The sequence below is a fragment of the Drosophila hydei genome, unplaced genomic scaffold, assembly GCF_003285905.1.
Source record: "Drosophila hydei strain 15085-1641.00,03,60 unplaced genomic scaffold, DhydRS2 tig00000149-arrow-pilon, whole genome shotgun sequence".
Taxonomy (NCBI): Eukaryota; Metazoa; Arthropoda; class Insecta; order Diptera; family Drosophilidae; genus Drosophila; species Drosophila hydei.
In genome coordinates this window covers 4952784-4966369 of record NW_022045678.1, presented here as the reverse complement: position 1 = coordinate 4966369, position 13586 = coordinate 4952784, and the positions used below count along the sequence as shown (strand labels likewise).

The following is a 13586-nucleotide window of genomic DNA, read 5'->3' as shown; positions in this document are numbered from 1 at the left end:
TAATCGCTATTGAAGTCTTATTTGATTTCAAATAACATATTTATATATATATTATATATAAAGGTATTTGTATGGATTCATATTCGTAGCATGGCTAAGCCTAAGCCTCGTGAGGGAATTAATACTCGTGTCGTTGATGCAAGATGCCAATAAGGATAATTATTGCTAAATCTTGTCTTCAATTATTTTCCATACGCGCCCATCACCGATGTCAAGGATTAGGCGGTATGGGCGTTGGTTGAAAAATTGAAAAAATATAGTAGATGATATTGACTTGCTTTTTTGGATATTAAACCGATACATTAACAGTATGAAACTCGAATTCTAAAACGATAATTAACAATAAAAATGACAATTAAAAAGTTTGTAAATATAGGAATTAAATAAAATCATCGAAATAACTCGAAGAAAAGTCAAAAGCATTTTACACACACGCTATGAAATTGCAATATATAAAGTATATACCGTTAATCTTACATACATAGGCAAGTATATAAATATTTTCTAAATAATAATCTATACTGAAACACTCTAATGAATAGGTACGCGAACGTGTATAATTCCCGCGTATTATCTTTTGTTTGAAAAGCTTATTAAAAAGTATAATGGATATGCATATGTAATAATTGTTGTATATTTTATCTAATTTAAAATAAAACTATTCCAATTTAAAATAACGAATATATTCCTAAAAATGGCAATAGTTGCTGATGTTACAATGTACATTTATTTTCGTCAGTTAGAAGTGTTACACATACATATACAGACATGCATACACGAACCCCTTAGTCAAACACACACCCCCCACACACACACCTTTAATTTTAATTTGCTGTAAATGCTTTCTCACTCGTCGAGCGTTTCCATTGGAGTTTTCTCTCGGGTCGGTGGATTTCCATTTAATTTGTCATGTATAGTGAAGGGCATCTGCATTCCCTCCTGGGATTCGCGCTTAGGCGTATTCATCTTATGTTGACTGGAGAAGCTCACACTAATACGTCCACTGCCACGCACTGCTGACATTGCAAGTGGTGGTTGATATCGTACCACCGGCGTCGCCTGTCGTACGTCCACCGCCGGCTGCTGTTTGTTGTTGCCGTTGTCAATGGAGTTGTTGCCATGCAGCGAGCTGGGCTTGACATGCGTTGCTTTACGCACACCCACCATAAGAGCCTCTTGGCAGGAGGTCTCCTGGAATTTCTTGATGCGAACTCTCATGTCGTCTTCACGCTTAACTTCCTTCTCAATTTCGGCGCGTCGCTTATTTTCATATCGCTCCAAAGCCATCTCGTCCCGTTTCTTGTTGCGTTCCACAATCTGATCGGCAATTTCCAGGCGCTTTTTCATCAAAGCTTCCTTGTCCAGCTTCTGGAACAGTTCCGGCCAGATCCCCAGATGTTTCTTAATGAGCACAATACGCGCCTCATGCTTGAAAATGCGACAGTAACTGGCCGTTTCATCAATTTCCTGGGCAAGATGCCGCTCAAAGAATATTGGCGGATTGTTGAACTTTATATACTGCGGCAGGAGCACAACATCTGGCTTTCTTGTTACCAATCTGTTTAATTCAATAGAGATTTTAATTTCCTCCTCGCTTTGGGAAATCTGAACCATTTTTCCGGAACTGCCGTTGTCGTCGTCGTTGCCCTCACTGTAGCTGTATTGTGAATGAGCAGTTTCCAGGTAATATATCAGTCAGTCAGTCAGTCCCCCAGTATTATTTGGAATGCCCAGGCTCTGTCTACTGTCAACCGATTCATTTGAATATCATATTGGTTTATTTATTTTCAATTGAATATTAACCGGCATTGTAATGGCCAAAACAAGTTGTGCTGATTATTGATCAAACAATGATTGGCTGGCTGGCAGTCTGTCCATTTCCCTGTCCATTGCAACATATTTGTAGAAGAGAAAGGGAAAGAGAGCGAGAGAGAGAGAGAGAAATAGTTTAAGTCACTTTTTGTTGTGCACACACCTGTAACACTAATGTTCATATTGTCAGAGCATGGCGTGGCATTAGCTTAGTCATTGACCCTGCGGACCTACTTACCTGCAATAAGATACAAGGCTTGAATTAGTAATTCCCATCTATAATGCTTGAGCACGCGATTCCATTTTGACTGCCAGCATAATTTTTATTGTTATTGAGTTTGGCACCAAATTTACAAATTCTGAATGGTATTTGTTTTATGTTCTGCACGAGATCTATTTATAACATTCCCAATAAATTCTGCAACTCAAGCCCAATCAAGGCAGTTGAATCAAAGTATCATAAAACTGAGTAATTAATTGATTATGTTGGGCAATATAACAAAAGTTAGACTGGGACTCTTAATGACGAAGGGGTCTTAATTCAAAGTTAGTTAATTATACTATATATAAATATCGTTTAAATATAAAAAATATTTTAAGCAACATTTCAATGTTGAAGAAAAGGTAAATACGTTTGAATGCTTTTATGTGAGCAGCTTCCTACAGCACACCTGTAAGCTGGCAAGATTAGTAAGGTAAATTAATGCCTGAAAATAAATGTCATTCATTGCAACAAAGCAAAACAGAGAAAATAAGAAAAAGTTACAGGCGAACAGAAATCAGCAGAAATCGACAATGAGTTAACACAACTAACTAACATTATATTAACATACCGCTCAGTTACATTATGTTATTTTGTTTACATTATAAAGTTACTCCTCTGTTAACGAAAATGCGTCACACTGTTCTGTTCTGTCGGTACTTGCATGTTACTTTGTACTTTGATGTTAGCTAACATAATTACGTTTGCATATTGCAAATAAAGCTGCTGTTTCCACGCTTTTTTTTTTAGTTGACTACATTTTAGTTAAATTGATTCTGTAAATAATTATTTCACTTAAAGTAGATAAAAACATAATTTACCTTAAACCCAGCAAAAACTGGACCAGCGGTCACCTAAATCTTTAGTGATTTTTGACGAACATAGTGTGTTGGGATTGTATAGATTCAGTCCCGAATCAGGTTCAAAAATGAAATATATTTCATGATATGTATTGTGAGGATTACTTTCTAAGTTTTTTTATTTGTTGGTTGTGAAAAGAGAATTAATTAAACTGTTCAAATAGTAAGAATCAATAATATTTAAGGCAATGAAGGCAAAGCAACATGAAATATTTTCCTTTGATATCCATTTGGAACATTTGGGGTTCGAAATACAGGACAGTAGACTCAGAATAGTATGGCTCCTTCTATACACTGAAATCATTTTTAATAAAGTCAAAATACTGGATCTCAGCTATACAAAATTCAAGATTGTTCATTTTAGAATATAGAAAACTTTTAACAGGGGGTAGGAATTTCATGGAAATTTCTCATTTCAATGGATCCATTTCAAAAACAGCTCAGACAAATATCCAGCGACAAATATCTATTAGAATTAAGAATTTTGTGTTCTAGGCATACTACGATGGTACAACCGAAACTTTATGGAAATAGAAAATATCCGATTTTATCAATTGCTCGACAGAAGGCAATGGAATTTTATCAACTAACCTTAAATTAATATTCCTGAAACATTTAAATTTAAAATTAAAATGAATTTATTCGCATGGTCCATAATCGGAGTTCTGTTGCTTGCTATTCATATATGCTTCTCTTACAATGCGGGTGAGTAGGCCTCGCAATGTAGCCAACGGCAGAAATAAACCGTTAAAACCATCAGAACTATGCGATGACGCTCCGAGTCAGACGGGCCTCTGTAAAGCTTCGATTGAAAAGTGGCGCTTTATGAAGGAAACTAAACAATGCGAATCTTTCACATATGGAGGTTGCCAAGGCACAAAAAATTTGTTTGACAGTGAAAAGGACTGCAAAAATCAATGCTTAAAGTGAAAATCCGAGATTGCATTCCTTCAATTGCATTATTCACAAAAATGACAAATGATTCCAATATGCGAATGTCAACTTAATATTAATAAATTTTAGATTTAAATTAGTTGCCAAAGTATGATTTTAATTTCGAATTCCCTTAGAATTAGCGATAGTTTTAGTCCGGTAATATTTGTTTTATTTGTCAGGCATAATTGAACTTTCGGGCAATACTTTTGCCACCTTTCTTGGTTCCTTAATCGTCGTTTGCGGACATTGCATTTCGCTCCAACCAATGGGCACCATAGGAATTCGATATTTTCGAAAATCGCTGGCATATGCAACCACCACACCGAGTTCTGCTTCAGCTGTGCTTAACATAAAGGATTGCTCCATTTGGTTGACAACGCGCGCCAATATGACATCGCCGGGTTTAAATGATTTATAAATATCTACACGGTCTTTATCTGTTTCGCGGACATCCTCCTTTCGCAGCAGACCGCGGTAGCTGCTCTCCACTAACACGTTCCTAACGCAAAATATCGCACACTTTGCGAATTTTGGTGTTGTCACTAGAACGCGAGCTGTGACGACATCTCCTGTTGCCGGTATTGTCAGATGAAAGCCAGGCTTGTGTACACTAACAATTTGGCACTGAAATTAAAACACGTTAGTTGTTAATTCATTTTCTCATAAAACATATATCAATATGTTTACTTTTTCACTTGATTCATCAATGTTGATAATTCCTGATTTACTGGCATAAATGTAGCCGCCTTGCTCATAGGTACCTTGACCTACAATGATATTATCCTCCTGGCGACACAAACGGTCTCCAGGCAGGCATATCAGCATGTCATCCGCATTCTGATAGGAAGCATCTGTGTTCTTGGCCTTTTCTGCCATATTTGCATCACATAAACAATTAAATCCCTTTTGTTACTAGCTAAGAAGTCGGCACATGTTTTGGCGTCTAATGTTAATATTTCCAACACTGTTGTTAACAGTGTTTACTCATAATTGAGCACAGCGTTGCTTTAATGTTAACGGTTACTAGTTCCGTAGTGAACAATATATCGAATGGGGCTAAATGTATTTATACAACACAAGAATTTTTCTTAAAAACAGCACTAAGTAAATATTTCAAATTTTCATAGTGTCAATATGTTTGCCGAAGCTAAGGAAATTACTGCGCACCGAATTTAAATCGATCTCAATTATGATACCCATGGTAACTTGTCATCACTGACGTAATCGATAACGCTAACAAACGATAAGACGCGCGTGTTTTTTTGCCGGCTACCGCAGATTTGTGAGATATTTACAATATTTGTGATTAAATTTTTTAATACAAGATGGGCACAAAGTCTAATATGAGCTATCGCGAGGTTATACCTAGAAATATAAACCCCGAGGAGTGGATAGAAGTCGAAATAAATACAGGTGCGTTGTGTGTTACCATCTGCCAATTAAGTTTGTTAGTACGCTGCAAAGCTAATGATAAATGTATGTTTTTTCTGAATAAAACAGGAACACAAAGTACTCTGCAGGATATCAAGACTTTTGGCAAGTCGGGTAGCTATTGCTATAATTGTGTTACCAATGGCCAAAACAGGAATCGCTTTATATATTGGTAAACTTTGTTAGATAGGTACATACATATATATATGCTTGACATATTGATATTATTAAAGGCGCACATATCAAGATATTGTGGAACTATCTGAAGTTAGTTTAGATGTATCGCTCCTGAGGAACCATCTACGTTTGCGTTTTACGGACTCCGCAGTTCTGAATGTTTCACTTTCTGAGAAGGCAGACGCCGTTACACTTTTGGCGGTCACCGTCAGCAGCATTCATAGGATTGTGTTTCCATTGCAAAAGGATAATTCATCATCGTCAGCATCTGCCACTTCAGTGGACTCGCAAAGGAACTCAATATTTTATGACGCTACATCATACTTGAAAGATCGCAGCATATTCTACGTGATAGATGGCACCATGGCTATTAGTGTGCCACATCTTGCAGCCTCCGATATGTCGGGAGATAGCGACGAGGCATTCTTTGCAGTTGACTATCATTCAAAACTTATGCTTTATATTATGAATTGTCGAACAGGCAGCACGGTTTCACACGAAGTCAAAGAGTCACATTTAATGCCGCGTTTTCTGTCCAACCTAAAAGGCGCTCTAACGTAAGTATTAACAGCAGACAGCTTATTATACAAATAGTGATGAAATCCAATTACAGTGGACGTGGAGAACATTTGGAGGGAGCTATCTCAATGGCATTTAGTCGCATTGATGGTGGAATGTTTCTCTTGGTTCTCTATAGAAATAATGAACTACGATTGTGGTCGGCAACCAGTTTACAAAGTGTTGCATCTTATGTCTGTGGCGAGTCTCAAGGTGCTCAGGGTCGTAAGTTTTGCTAGATTTAATCTTAAAATCTAATTATATTGATTTATTTTGGTAATTTCATTTAGCACAAAACAGTTTGCTTCGTAAAATTGACGATCACAATTTTTGTGTATTTTTGTCACATGAAAGGGAATCTGAATTTATTTGCTTAAGCATTATTTGCCATCAAATGAGCGACACGAATACCAAAACTCTGGGTCTAGCTGTGCGTCATAAGGTGCCAGCTCCTCAAATCGATTTAGCTGACTTCGATGCTACTTGCTCGCATATTTGGACACTGTGGAGCAATGCTGAGGGCGAATTCAATGTCTCGGCAATTTTCTTAGACACTGACAGCTCAGTTAAATGGGTGTCGGCTGCATTGGAGCCCCCACCAGATCGATATTGTCTTACGATTGAGCAGGGTGTCGATCCCCGAGAAGCATACTGTTCTTATATATTTCATCCAGGTCGATTTGATCGTAACGTAATCGCTAAGGCACTATATGTAAGATCTAAATTAGATATATTTAATAGTACAGAAATAATCAAGTTGATTTCCTTGCCAGATGTTCAGACGCGTTAACATGCAATTTGATATTAAGCAATTAACAATGGGTATGCTCAAGGAGCAGGTCTGTCAGACGGTCGAAGATGAGATACAAAATGAACTGAAAGACTTCGTTGTTAGCGATGAGGAGTATTTAGAGATTGCGACAAGACTTTGGGACCGTTTCTACTCCTGCTGTGAGCAATATCACATCAAGTTCTCTGAGCCAACTGGCTTATCCGTTTTGAGTGCCATGGATGCTGTTTGCGTTATAAGAAGGCAATCGTTTGCATTGCTACGTCCTTGTGAAATGCTGGAACATCGAATGCTTGTCGGAGAACATAACAAAGAAGTGGCATCATTTGTGGCACCTTTTTGCCAAAATGATATTGTAGCAGCCGAAGGGTTCATTGAACTAATGGAAGTCATCAATCAATTAGAAAAGATTTTAAGCGAAGATATTAAAATGGAGATGGAAAAGAAAATCTACCAACGCGATGATGAAGTTCTTACTAAATTGTTAATTCAAATTACAAAGGGTGATGATAATATTGATAACGGTGGAATTTCACTGCCAATTGACTGTATCGAGCAAATCAGGAAAAAGCTTCAATCGATCGCGATTGTAGAAGCAGCAATTAATATGCTTCTTGATTTACTTGCTATCGTTGACGAAGATGCCTATCCGGACTCCGCAGGTACACTACGAGAAATGTAGAATGCATTTGTCGATTGATTTTAAATATGAAATCTTTAATTTTAGGCGGTCATTCAAAATCAACGCGTTTTCTTCAATCGACAGGAGCATTGTTTGGCAGCGAATATGGAATTTCCATTCTCGCTGAGACTGTCAAACAAATGGCAATGATACGGTAGAAATTAACTTTCGTTGCAGGTTGAAAATATATATATGTTAATGATAAATTTTATTTTTCAGTTTCGCCGTTTGCCGGAACCTTTTGATTTTACAGTATATTCTATATGGGAACGCTTCGAAGTGCGATTTCACTATTATGACTAATATCAATTTCTTGAATTCTTATTACACACTTGTTTGGATCTCAGAGACACCGATTTCTCTTAATACGCCAGTAAACTTGTAAGACAACTAATGATTTAAATCGAGAAAGCTTTTTTCATGTTAATGTCTTTTGCATGTGAAGCGAGGTTTCTATTCAGCGGCTGACTCGCGCACAGCTCTTTAGTGGATATACGAGACCCTATTCGAGCAAAATATATTTAAATAATCAAACAACGCTGCTATGCTTGTTTTTGCAATCAAAAGGCCTATTTAGCGCACTATCGATGTTGTTAAAGGAACCCAATGCATTAGTGCATCAGTTATCAATGCGTCAAACGCTGCTACAGCTGGTTGGGTGCATCAATCAGATGCTGTAAGTAGGAAATATATATTAATTGTGTTCATTATTATAATTCGAATATCATTGCAGCTGGCCAGAGGCATGGAATGATGTATTTCCTGAATGGCTTTTTGGTACATGCCATCATATTATCATTCAGGATTATGAGCGCCTATTATCGGGATGGTGTGTTGAGAAAGCGGATTCACGTAAATATTTTGCATTTTGTTCTTTTATTTGGATAACAACTATGAATTTCTTTCAGGAAGCTTTATGCTGGCAGTTTCCCTCTTAGATTGTGGCGAACCGCAAAAAGCAATAAATCTGTTCGAGCGAGTTCAAGAGAGTGTGCTTAAGGAGCCATTTTTATTTGAGCAAGTGCTTAAAAACACTCCACTCTATTCCAAGCTTTCAAACGTTCTTACTCGACAGAAAATTGTGCCAACCAAAGCGGAAGCCAAGCAGGCTTTGGTACACTATTATCTTAAGGTTATACAACTATTTGAACAGCATTCAGCATATGATTTTATCATTCAATTGGCCCATGTAGCTATGAATAAGCTAAATGTGGATGATCATCAATTACCAATGTTCCAGTCGATTGTCTTTAATAATCATTTGCAACTGGGCCACTACGAGGAGGCATATCATGCTTTGGTCTACAATGCGGATACCTCGCGGCGAAAAGATTGTCTACGTCAATTGATCATAATGTTATTCCAATGCAAACGCTTTGATCTGCTTATGCAATTGCCTTATAATGGTCTGCAAGAGGAGTTTGAAAACATTGTTGAATCTCGTGCACGATCTCTGAGTATCGACCAGAACGAAGTCTACAATTTTCTATACGCATTTCATGCCAACAAAGGAAATATGCGAAAAGGTAAATTATCTGCTTAGATATATATAAATAGATATATTATATGCATGTTTTCTCTCACAGCTGCTACTGTCATGTATGAGCAGGCTATGCGTCTACAGGTGGATAGTGATGCACCCGATGCACTCCAAAAGCGATGCTCATCATTATTGGTTTGCATAAATTGTTTGTATTTGGTTGATGCGCGTTATAGATGGATTGCCAAACCTACAATTGGTGATGATAAGGTGACCATGGACATGTCCAATAACGTGGAAGATTCACAGGAGATTGAAAGAGTCCAAGAAGTCGTTGTACTTGAATTAACCGATATTCGCCGTGAGCTGCTTCACACAGAGGCTTTAAGAGAACTTGCTCAACATCGTAAAGATGTTGGCGCTTATGAAATGGCCGGCGCTGAAGAGCTTTCTTATCTTTTGGCCACTTGTGGCCTATATACAGCTGCACTGAAGCTGGCCAGGGGCCATACTTTTTCTGTGCTGCCCATATTTGAGAGCCTGGCAGCTGCTTGCGTTAACACCAGTGAAGATAAGACTAAGGACGCTTGGGTTTGGTTACAGAACAATGACTTAGCAGGTATACATGATTGAATTAATCTAATATAAACATGAATAATATATGAATAAACTATTCTACAGATCTGCCTCATCGTAGCAGTGCAGCGGACATGGCTTGGTCATTGCTACAAAAACTTGTTGTCGATAATGAGCTCAATGAATCAACTTTAATACGCAAATGCGTCGCTAACCGAATACTAAATTTGAATGCATTTGTGCCACAATGGCTGTATGACTCATATAAGCTGGCTAACTCTCGGGAGCTGCTTCATCTGCTAGTGAAACATAATCGTTTGCTTGACGCAGCCGACTTGGCATGTGAAATGATTGGCGCTATGCTGGGAGCAGGCAGTGAATATTTCGACTTTAAGCATTCAGTGAACGTGACAAGTCCACAGCTCGCGTTTCCCATCAACACAATTGATCTACTGCTGCATGGCTTGCAAATCAATGGTAGTCAAAATATTGAATACGAAGTGGTAATTGATCCCAATGATTTTTGTATTTTTCATGTAATAATGTTACTCTTTATTTGCAGGCACATGCCAAGCTGGAGGAGGAAGTCGCTCGATACATTGAGACTGTGAAGCGCACCACAGACGATAAAATTAAGTTAGCTATATTAACTGATAGACAAAATCGACAGCAGCACATTATAGGTTAAGCACTTCACATGTATTTAGTGGGTTTCATAGAAAAAGTATATATATATTATAATTAAGTTAAAAGTCATCTGTCATCACGAGTTCGGCGAGAAACTTTTTGTAGATGTTCATAAATTGAGCCACAAATGCCTCCAGATGGAAAATATGTTTTGCACCATTCTGCATGCGATGTTCGTATTGGGTGGCATACTCCAATGTCTTTGCCTTAATGGACATATCACAATTGTTCACCAGCTGCTCAACAAGGCCCCGGAAGATGAGATTCGGTGGCACACCTTGCGAAAGTAACTCGTACAAACGATCTCGTATCTTTTCTAGCTTGGCTGGTGTTTGCTCGCTCACAATTTGGGATGCTGTCTCTCGCAGATACACTTGCCAGTCCAGCTCGGCTATTTGCTGGTTCGCCGTAAACGGGTATTGTTGTACTTTGGAGGCCTCTAGCATCAGAAGTGCTCTTCTCAAATTCCTATCGGATTTCTCGATTACACGCTTGGCCAACTCGGGCGGCAATACGAGACCTTCGCGTTTGCATGTGTTTTGTAGGACGGCCGTCATTTCCGTTTCGTTAGGTGCTGGCACTCGAATGCCCAGGCAACGCGAACGGATAGCCGGAATGATGCGAGATGTGGAGTTGACCGAGAGTATAATGCGGCATGTAGCGACGTATTTTTCCATAGTGCGACGGAGCGCATGCTGGGCGTCTTTGGTAAGTTCGTCTCCTTCAGAGATGACAATTACTTTAAACTCTCGCTGACCGTTGATGTCTATTTGATGCGTTTGTGCAACCTGTTTAATCAAGTCTATGACAACAGTCCGATCGTACATGCCAGCATCTGAGGGATTCACCTCCAGGTGGTAATTGCTTCCAACTGTCATTATATCAATCTTTCGGTTTGAAGGCGTTGTGAAGTTCATCGTTTCATTGCGCAGCCTCTCCACTCCGGGACCATACATTTCACGCAGAAGACACATTATCCGGGTCTTCTTGCCAGCTCCGGAGGGTCCATAGAACATGAGATGTGGAAAATCACTTTGCTTGCATAGATTGCGTAGATTTTCAGCCTGGTCCTAAAATATCACAAATATCAGTCGTAGAAATTTAAAGCAGATTAAATGTACCTTACCTTATGATAATCCAATTTAGATAATTCACGGGGCCGGTATTTGTCTACCCAAAGTGCCATTATTATTATTATTATTATTAGCACCTATAATACTTTACACAAAAGAAAACAAATTTATTCAGACTTTGCGTGTGCCTGCGCGCTTTTTTTACGATAAGTAAACGATAGATCTATCGATTCAGTTTTTCTTATTACCATCGATAGTACATGTTGTGTTGACGTTTCTGCAGATACCTCAAAGTGGAGGGAATTTCAAAATAAATAATGCAAAAAAAATAAATATTGGTGTCATTTTGGTGAACAATACATAAATATAATTTTGCGACTATCATATTTACTCAATAAGTTCTTCTTTCACAAGCACTTCATTATGGGAACGTAAATGCCGCGAAAGACTTGCCTTGCTTGAAAATTGTTTACTACAAATATTGCAATTGAACGGACGTTCTCCTGTGTGTGTCCTTTGATGTGTATAGAGTGTTTTGCGTGCGCCAAACGCCTTTCCACAATTATTATGAGTGCATATGAAGGGACGGAGCTTTAGATGTACTGCATCATCGTGTTCTTTCAGATGACAAAGTTTCTTAAATTTTCGTCCACACGTACTGCACTGATATCCCTCCTTGTTATTGTGTCGCGACATATGGGCCTCGAGGTCTTCTTGACTGGCTCGATCATGCGAGCAAATTGGACATCGAAATTGTGAGTTCGACATGTGATTATTCATATGAAGATTCAATTCAGTCTTTTGCCGAAACGACTTCTGGCATATGTTGCATGTAAAGGGTCGCTCTTTCGTATGACCCATTATATGGATTCTTAAGGTCCTGGGCAATCCAAATGAGCGTTCGCAAAAGTCACATTTATATGGGCGGAGGCGTTCGTGCACCAATCTCACATGGTCATTTAAGTGAGTCTTACGTTTGAATTCGCGTTGACAATATGCACATTGGTTTAATGCCTTGGGTGAGCTTATTATAACTTTGTCTATTTCAGAATCACTTTCAATGTCGGAAATATCCTGATCTTTTTTGTTGGTCAACTAAAAATATTATAAAATATTATTTTACTGCAAATTTAAAAGTACCCTGTCTTACATTGCCGTTATTTCCCTCGATTTCATTTTCAAAGCTAGGGTGTATATTCTTTTTTGGTGTATCATCTAGTCCTATCATATCTATTGTCTTTGACATTATAGTAGATTTTAAATATTGTTGACTCTCTTGCAGTGTCTTTTGAAATACAAGAAAAGTTTTACATATTCGAGTGCAATTTTTGCATATAGTTTTGGATGGTGACTTCTTACTAATTCCTGTAAATATGAGTCGTAGTAGATTTTGCAGTTCAGGTGTGCAAGTATTATTATCTGATTTAATTTTAAAGCATGTAGCACATATCATTTTAAATTTAGTATTTTTAGTTATAACGAGATTTTCGGCCGTTAATTCAATTAGAGCAACATTCGAACAGATGGACATCTCTGCGAATTTGCAAAATATGCCAATTTTTGTATAACAGTTATGACACAGACGGGTTGGCATGTCTAAATTCATTCTTGTTGTCATCGGTTGTATTCCGTCTGCCAATAATTCCACGATGCGTAAGAGTTGCAGATCCTCTTTCAAATTATGATGCAGTTGTGTGACTTTTGATTTGTCCAAATCTTGTAAACATGCTCTACAGAAGTTGTTTATTGTAGCACGGGTTATTGGCAGCATCACGAAAATGAACTATTTATTCGTAGGTGTTTACAACTTACAGTCAAATAACTAACTGCGTTTATTTTTATATATATTGTATACAAATCAAGTGGCCAGGGTTATTTTTTGCTTAATTTTTATATAATTTGGTCATGCGAATTGTATTCGCTGAGAACAAAACTAATTATCGATAAGTGTTTAAAACAGCTGTATCACTAATAGTTACGTTATAAATTTGTTGCAGACAACGTTGGTATCCATTTAACAGATGTTAATTTGAAATCAATGAAAAATTTCATCTTTGCAATTATTTAGGCAGTTAGTTGGATTAAAATTGTCTTAAATTATTATAAATAACACTCCGCATTATTTAAAAAAAAAGTTTTTCATTAATTTTTAACATATAAAAATTTATTTATTTTGCGGTTATCGATGACGCTTTTGGCAAATGTTAAGTTAACAGAAGTCCAACAATCTTCGTTTGAGGCACGAAGAAGAAGAAGCAAAGT

General features: G+C 37.7%; 5 protein-coding genes across 5 annotated transcripts; 1 reads left to right on the top strand and 4 right to left on the bottom strand.

Moving 5' to 3' along the window:
- Window positions 1–708: 708 nt before the first annotated feature.
- On the bottom strand, window positions 709–1742 carry LOC111592617. The gene has a single exon (XM_023304952.2). It carries the CDS (start codon window positions 1612–1614, stop codon window positions 847–849), a length of 768 nt encoding a protein of 255 aa, XP_023160720.1. The 5' UTR covers window positions 1615–1742; the 3' UTR covers window positions 709–846.
- A 2222-nt stretch (window positions 1743–3964) lies between these two features.
- Window positions 3965–4771, bottom strand: LOC111592543 (exosome complex component CSL4). The gene is made up of 2 exons (XM_023304825.2): window positions 4558–4771; window positions 3965–4494 (listed from the first exon to the last, which is right to left on the bottom strand). Exons 1-2 carry the CDS (start codon window positions 4744–4746, stop codon window positions 4039–4041), a joined length of 645 nt encoding a protein of 214 aa, XP_023160593.2. The 5' UTR covers window positions 4747–4771; the 3' UTR covers window positions 3965–4038.
- A 415-nt stretch (window positions 4772–5186) lies between these two features.
- Window positions 5187–10335, top strand: LOC111592535 (nuclear pore complex protein Nup160 homolog). The gene is made up of 14 exons (XM_023304818.2): window positions 5187–5283; window positions 5371–5473; window positions 5535–6035; window positions 6092–6261; window positions 6327–6748; window positions 6810–7488; window positions 7554–7662; window positions 7728–7889; window positions 7954–8184; window positions 8242–8360; window positions 8417–9034; window positions 9095–9607; window positions 9670–10067; window positions 10127–10335. Exons 1-14 carry the CDS (start codon window positions 5196–5198, stop codon window positions 10250–10252), a joined length of 4239 nt encoding a protein of 1412 aa, XP_023160586.2. The 5' UTR covers window positions 5187–5195; the 3' UTR covers window positions 10253–10335.
- On the bottom strand, window positions 10243–11534 carry LOC111592541 (replication factor C subunit 3). Its single transcript, XM_023304823.2, has 2 exons — window positions 11378–11534; window positions 10243–11321 (listed from the first exon to the last, which is right to left on the bottom strand). Exons 1-2 carry the CDS (start codon window positions 11435–11437, stop codon window positions 10311–10313), a joined length of 1071 nt encoding a protein of 356 aa, XP_023160591.2. The 5' UTR covers window positions 11438–11534; the 3' UTR covers window positions 10243–10310.
- A 157-nt stretch (window positions 11535–11691) lies between these two features.
- Window positions 11692–13239, bottom strand: LOC111592538 (zinc finger protein 510-like). Its single transcript, XM_023304821.2, has 2 exons — window positions 12475–13239; window positions 11692–12419 (listed from the first exon to the last, which is right to left on the bottom strand). The coding sequence occupies exons 1-2, from the start codon at window positions 13093–13095 to the stop codon at window positions 11712–11714; spliced, it is 1329 nt and encodes a 442-aa protein (XP_023160589.2). The 5' UTR covers window positions 13096–13239; the 3' UTR covers window positions 11692–11711.
- Window positions 13240–13586: the final 347 nt, after the last annotated feature.

Excerpts from the sequence above, each read along its gene's own strand:
- LOC111592617 (XM_023304952.2), bottom strand. The coding sequence starts at position 1,614 with ATGGTTCAGATTTCCCAAAGCGAGGAGGAAATTAAAATCTCTATTGAA.
- LOC111592543 (XM_023304825.2), bottom strand. The coding sequence starts at position 4,746 with ATGGCAGAAAAGGCCAAGAACACAGATGCTTCCTATCAGAATGCGGAT. Across the intron at positions 4,495-4,557 it reads TTGATGAATCAAGTGAAAAA|TGCCAAATTGTTAGTGTACA; the intron begins GTAAACATATTG and ends TTTTAATTTCAG.
- LOC111592535 (XM_023304818.2), top strand. The coding sequence starts at position 5,196 with ATGGGCACAAAGTCTAATATGAGCTATCGCGAGGTTATACCTAGAAAT. Across the intron at positions 7,890-7,953 it reads CTTAATACGCCAGTAAACTT|CGAGGTTTCTATTCAGCGGC; the intron begins GTAAGACAACTA and ends TTGCATGTGAAG. Across the intron at positions 8,185-8,241 it reads GGGTGCATCAATCAGATGCT|CTGGCCAGAGGCATGGAATG; the intron begins GTAAGTAGGAAA and ends ATATCATTGCAG.
- LOC111592538 (XM_023304821.2), bottom strand. The coding sequence starts at position 13,095 with ATGCTGCCAATAACCCGTGCTACAATAAACAACTTCTGTAGAGCATGT. Across the intron at positions 12,420-12,474 it reads TCGAGGGAAATAACGGCAAT|TTGACCAACAAAAAAGATCA; the intron begins GTAAGACAGGGT and ends TAATATTTTTAG.
- LOC111592541 (XM_023304823.2), bottom strand. The coding sequence starts at position 11,437 with ATGGCACTTTGGGTAGACAAATACCGGCCCCGTGAATTATCTAAATTG. Across the intron at positions 11,322-11,377 it reads CTAAATTGGATTATCATAAG|GACCAGGCTGAAAATCTACG; the intron begins GTAAGGTACATT and ends GTGATATTTTAG.